This window comes from Scardinius erythrophthalmus (assembly GCF_964197995.2).
Source record: "Scardinius erythrophthalmus genome assembly, chromosome: 2".
Taxonomy (NCBI): Eukaryota; Metazoa; Chordata; class Actinopteri; order Cypriniformes; family Leuciscidae; genus Scardinius; species Scardinius erythrophthalmus.
The window spans coordinates 66,861,968-66,868,536 of record NC_138222.1 but is presented as its reverse complement, the minus strand read 5'-3'; the positions used below and the strand labels follow the sequence as shown (position 1 = coordinate 66,868,536).

Genomic DNA, 6,569 nt, shown 5'->3' with positions numbered 1-6,569 from the left:
TAGTTTTTCTAATCTGTTGTCTGCCTGGCTACGTTACGGAAACTATCTGGTCCTCCATTTATCTTCATGAATCAGCTAACGTTAGTAGATGAGCGAATTATCAATCTGGAAGCTAGTAAACACTAACATGCTAGTTTTAGATGGTTAGGATGCTATCGCTTAGCCTGGCTAACGTCAGACCACTTTCTCTTTGAGACGTGGTCTGGATACTACATGTTCATTTTCTCGTATTTGAGGCGTGGTTTACGAATGCCCAGAGCCGTTTATTGGGCGCTACAAAATGTCTATCAAATGCGCCTGTACGTAGCTCATAGCCAATCGTTTCAATTTATACCAGATGACGTAAGTAGAGCGACAGATATTCAACGAAGAAGACGACGATGGGTCAGAGATTTATGTGTACACCAGAGTCCTGCACGGGTCCGATTGTGTAAATCCGCACCCGACCCGTTTTCCAACAGCAGCACTAATAAAAATCTGCACCGACCCGCTTAAAATAGAACCGACACCCGACCCGCACCCGAAATAAAATCAGTTTAGACTATCACATTATAGACACTTACAAAAATGTTTATTGCCAGGTCATACAGAAGTTATTACACGACAATTAACACAAGGACAACTTCAGCCGAAGCTGTCAAAAGGCCGATACATGAAGAACATGGCTAACGTTACCACACAAATCGAACAGACGCGGCTACACCACTATATGCCACACAATTTCGTCTAGCCTACATCTGACAATTTTGGGTTCAAACACGCCCTGCACACCACACATACTAACAGTGTTAAATATGAAAAATACCGTTCGATAGAACGGCTTTGTTACCAGTTATCTGCGTGCTTCCTCAGGGATGAAGTTCCACATTTGCGGCTATCCAACACGAAAATGTTTGCAGCAAAGCTTTTTACAATATTTTCTTCAGATAACTCCAAACTTCTCCCACACACTGGACTTGATTTTTGATGACGTATTGTCGACAACTTTACAATCATTCTCCACTAGCTATTCTTTTCTTCAACTCCTCAGCATCCATCTCGACGACTGCAAGCAGATCGCGCGCGCGGTTATGATGAATTTTTAAAAGTGGAAGTAGCCTAGGTAACGTTATAGATCCTGGGAGGGGTGGCGCGTCGGCACAAATAAACTGATGTGGATTTTAAATTATTTTATCAACTTAAAATACAGGCATATTTTTGTAGATGTGTTTGTTTGCTAAACTAAATATGCATATATTTTTACGTCTGCCATGTTGTATCCATAGATAAACAAACTGCTTCGGTCGGTGTGTCGCATATACTTCGTCATCGTCTTGCTGCTCCCTCCCCGTTCTGTGATTGGTTCCCTATTTCAGGGGAAAAATTAGCCCATGGTAGCCAGACTACCTTGCAGCGTGAATAAAATCACGCTGCTCAAGGCAGTATGGGGAAACCCAGGCTAGCTATCGCTATCATTCTCATTCAGATTTGAGCATTAATTGCAATCGACATGCAAATCACAAATGTTTGAGTTAAAATGTTTAGTCTACTAAACATGTATAAATTATGAAAGGAGGAAGATTAATAATATTATCATTGCCCATATGAAAAAAACCTGCATGCTTCTTCATTTACAGTAACAGCCCGTTCTCATCCCAAGTCGTCATATACTGACGCTTTCAAAATTTCTTCAATATCTGACGCACAAAGCACCCTTTAGCGTCCATATGAGACGCATAACCCTACCACAGACCTAAACCTACCCATAACCGAAGCGTCTCATATGGACGCTAAGGGTGCTTTGTGCGTCGGATATTGAAGAATGTTTGAAAGTGACGATTTGGGGATGAGAATGCGTTGACAGTAACCGTAAATCATTTTACGACAGCGGTAATGGACAATTCCGCTTCCAACCTTTAGGGCGACCGCAGAGGAAAAGTTCCATGTTGTTGCTTTAACCCTTTATGACCTACCATAGAACAGTTCTGCCAGAGTATATCTTTGTATTTTCACATGCTGTGCTGTCATTCTTTTGAGCATTTTCATATGCCATACATCAAAATAATCCTTACTCTCCCAGTTTGAAGGCTATATTTGTAATAAATCAATAGTAACTAGATACATATCTCAAAAGTGCAATAAACAAAAGGAAAAATAAAAAATGCATTTTTTTTTCTACATATTTTATTCAATACAGAAATTTGCTAAATGCCAACCTCAAACTTGTCAATGTGAAAAACGTGCATAAAACAATTTAAAACTATACAGAATTGATTTGAACTGTTTACATAAATTAGTTTCTAAGATATACTCATTTAAAGGTCTGTACAAATTGCGTAATATGCGTTTACAAATACAAAAGAAAAACAAACAAACAAACAAAAAACAAAAATGCATTGCACATCATTTCTTTCTTTGGCTGCATTCCTGGCTTTCTTCCTGATAAAACAATTTAAAACTATACAGAATTTATTTGAACTGTTAATTAATTTCTAAGATACACTCATATAAAGGTCTGTACAAATTGCGTAATATGCGTTTACAAAAACAAAAGAAAAACAAACAAACAAAAAAAAAAAACACACAAAAATGCACCTCTTTCTTTGGCTGCAGCTGCACACACCTGGCTTTCTTCCTGGGACGGATCTATTCCTTCAAGAAAGTTGGTTTCGTCCTTGAAACGGAATCTGGAGCCGATGAGCAAACGGAGAGTTCATCTTCATCGGACGCAATTAGTATTGCCAAAACAACCGCGTCCGTGTACTTTCATTTAGACTAGACGTAATGTTACGTGCGCGCGTGTGTGTGTGTGAATGTTCTTGCATTTGTAAAAGAGTATTTGTGAGTGTGTAAAGGAGAAATAAATGATAAAATGAAGCAATGATAAAAAGACAATAACGAAAAGAAAGAAATATACCGGTACAGCAAATGGGAGTCAAACGCATGGTCAAATGACGCAGCTTGTGACGTCACAACATGTGACAACCTTTGGGGTCATAGTGCACAGAACGTAATACGTCAATGAGCATCGGAAGACGTAACTATCAATCGCAGATCTACAGAACATGTGTGCAAAGACGTGCAATGCATTTTTGTGTGTTTTTTTTGTAAACGCATATTACGCAATTTGTACAGAATCATTAGAGGGTGAAAACAACGCAACAGGAGCATGTTGGAGGCTTGATCTGAACATGTTACATCTCTGGTTTTGAATGCAAAAAGAGTTATTGAGCTAGCGATTTGGTTTCAGTTTCTATAGGCTCTTAAACAGACACACGCAAATGGGAGCGCCGGCGCTCCCGTCGGTTTTAAAGGGTTAAGAAATAAAAACTCTACTCTAAATAGAAAAAGTCCCAATATATTCCCAACATGCTTAATCACTGGAGAATAGCAAGTGCATCAAGATAGAAATAAAGATAACCAAACTAGAAATTACTTTATCATGAAAACCCAGAATATATTTAAGAGAAAGTATTCACAGTGCTTCACTTTTTCCACATTTTTTTTTTTTTTTATGTTACAGCCTTATTTCAAAATGGATTAAATTCATTATTTTCCTCAATTCTACAAACAATACTCAATAATGACAATGTGAAAGAAGTTTGTTTGAAGTCTTTGCAAATTTATAAAAAAAAACAAAAAAAAAAACACATGTACATAAGTATTCACAGCCTTTCCTCAATACGTTGTTGAAGCACCTTTGGCACCAATTACAGCCTCAAGTCTTTTTAAATACGATGCTACAAGCTTGGCACACCTATTTTTGGGCAGTTTCTCCCATTCTTCTTTGCAGAACCTCTCAAGCTCCATCAGGTTGGATGGGGAGCGTAAGTGCATAGTCATTTTCAGATCTCTCCAGAAATGTTCAATCGGGTTCACATCTGGGCTCTGGCTGGACCACTCAAGGACATTCACAGAGTCGTCCTGTAGCCACACCTTTGTTATCTTGGCTGTGTGCTTAGGGTCGTTGTCCTGTTGGAACCGTCGCCCCAGTCTCTGGAGCAGGTTTTCATCAAGGATGTCTCTGTACATTGCTGCATTCATCTTTCCCTCGATCCTGAGTAGTCTCCCAGTTCCTGCCGCTGAAAAACATCCTGATGCTGCCACCACCATGCTTCACTGTAGGGATGGTTTTGGCCAGGTGATGAGCGGTGCCTGGTTTTCTCCAGACATGACGCTTGCCATTCAGGCCAAAGAGTTCAATCTTTGTTTTATCAGACCAGAGAATTCTGTTTCTCATGGTCTGAGAGTCCTTCAGGTGCCTTTTGGCAAACTCCAGGTGGGCTGTCATGCACCTTTAACTGAGGATTGGCTTCCGCCTGGACACTCTACCATAGAGGCCTGATTGGTGGAGAGCTGCAGAAATGGTTGTTCTCGCTGGAGCTCTGTCAGAGTGACTATCGGGTTCTTGGTCTCCTCCCTGACTAAGGCCCTTCACCCCCGATCGCTCAGTTCGGCCAGGCGGACGGCTCTAGGAAGAGTCCTGGTGGTTCCAAACTTCTTCCATTTATGGATGATGGAGGCCACTGTGCTCATTGGGACCTTCAATGGTGCAGAATTATTTCTATCCCCTCCCCCAGATCTGTCCCCTCCCCCAGATCTGTCCCATCCCCCAGATATGTCCCCTCCCCCAGATCTGTCCCATCCCCCAGATCTGTCCCCTCCCCCAGATCTGTCCCCTCCCCCAGATCTGTCCCCTCCCCCAGATCTGTCCCATCCCCCAGATCTGTCCCATCCCCCAGATCTGTCCCCTCCCCCAGATCTGTCCCCTCCCCCAGATCTGTCCCCTCCCCCAGATCTGTCCCATCCCCCAGATCTATCCCCTCCCCCAGATCTATCCCCTCCCCCAGATCTGTCCCCTCCCCCAGATCTGTCCCCTCCCCCAGATCTGTCCCCTCCCCCATATCTGTCCCCTCCCCCAGATCTATCCCCTCCCCCATATCTGTCCCCTCCCCCAGATCTGTCCCCTCCCCCAGATCTGTCCCCTCCCCCAGATCTGTCCCCTCCCCCAGATCTGTCCCCTCCCCCAGATCTATCCCCTCCCCCAGATCTCTCCCCTCCCCCAGATCTGTCCCTCAATACAATCCTGTTTTTGCAGTCTACAGATAATTCCTTGGACTTCATGGCTTGGTTTGTGCTCTGAAACGCATTGTTAACTGTGGGACCTTGTATAGACAGGTGTGTGCCTTTCCAAATCATGTCCAATCAACTGAATTCACCACAGGTGGACTCCAATCAAGTTGTAGAAACATCTCAAGGATGATCAGTGGAAACAGAAGGCTCCTGAGCTCAGTTTTGAGTGTCATTGCAAAGGCTGTGAATACTCATGAACTTGATTTTTCCATTTTTTATTTTTAATACATTTGCAAAAATTTCAAACAAACTTCTTACATGTTGTCATTATTGGAAATTGTTTGTAGAATTTTGAGGAAAGTAATGAATTTAATCCATCTTGGAATAAGGCTGTAACATAACAAAATGTAGAAAAAGTGAAGCGCTGTGAATACTTTCCGGATGCACTGTATGTCTATGATAAAATAACATACTGAGCATTATAAACTCCCGTAATTCCTAGTAATCTGTGTTTATATGTCCGGTTCTAGGTTTTGCAGTTCAACATTTAATTCATCAAGAATCTTTGTTAGCTCCTCTTTTGTCTTCCTTATTTTTGTAACAAATCTCATGATCTCAGACTGCAGCTCTTGCACATTTCTTGTGTCGTTAGTGGACACAGGGGTTTGGTTGCTTTCAGACTCTGTATTGGTTGCTGCAATTTCTGATTCTTGTTGAGTCGCTATTGAAGCATAATCTCTGCGGAGTTTGTGAATTTCTTTGGCGTCGAGGGCAATGAAGAGGATGTCAACAGCTACAAATAGTCCAGTCAAAACCCCTGTTGCTGCTTCAGCCACACGAACGGCTCTTGCAGTCTGAGCTGCAACTCTCCCAACATTTGCAACTTGAGTTAAGCGGATAAGCTCTGCAATCCCTCCCAGTCCTCGTCCAAGTCGAGCCCCGATATTTGCCCAATCTGCCCCAGATTGTGTATTGGACCACGATTCCCTGCTTTCAGAAAGCACCTTTCGAGTTATCACTGCTATTTGGATGTTTTGGATGCAGCTGCTTGTGGAGGCTATTTTTTCTTGTAACTCTGTTATGATCATTTTGATCTTTTGGCGGTCTGTGCGCTGGTTGACCATCTTTGTTATGTTACTCGCACCAGATGCTACTCCACCAGCTACAGCTACACCGATTCCCACTCCTGTTACTATCAGAGAAGCTCCGAGAGTGAACGGAGTCAGAATAAGCCCAACTATAGATGTGATTCCTCCAGCCAATCCCACTACACCTCCTGCAAGGCTGCCTACGGTTGTGTTGTAGTGGACCTTCTCCAAACCTTTGGCCAGCTCTTCAAGAACATTTAGCCTCCCATAAAGCTCTTCAATAGTTTGTGTGCTCTGAAAGAAATCAAGTTTAATGAAATAAAATTTTTGTTTGACGGTTCAGTGTTTTGTTTAATTTCATTGTGCCCGTGTATAAAACATGGTTACTTTAGGAGACTACAGCAAAATGTATGAAAAGTATAAAAGTTA

General features: G+C 42.2%; 1 protein-coding gene across 1 annotated transcript in view; it reads right to left on the bottom strand.

The window, feature by feature from the left end:
• Positions 1–5,335: 5,335 nt before the first annotated feature.
• The window catches only part of LOC308686996 (uncharacterized protein), a 28,177-nt gene continuing 26,943 nt past the window's right edge, over positions 5,336–6,569 (bottom strand). Inside the window, exon 13 of the mRNA XM_081359160.1 lies at positions 5,336–6,434. Coding sequence (XP_081215286.1) covers positions 5,565–6,434 — 870 coding nt within the window. The 3' untranslated portion in view covers positions 5,336–5,564. The remainder of the gene's footprint in view (positions 6,435–6,569) is intronic.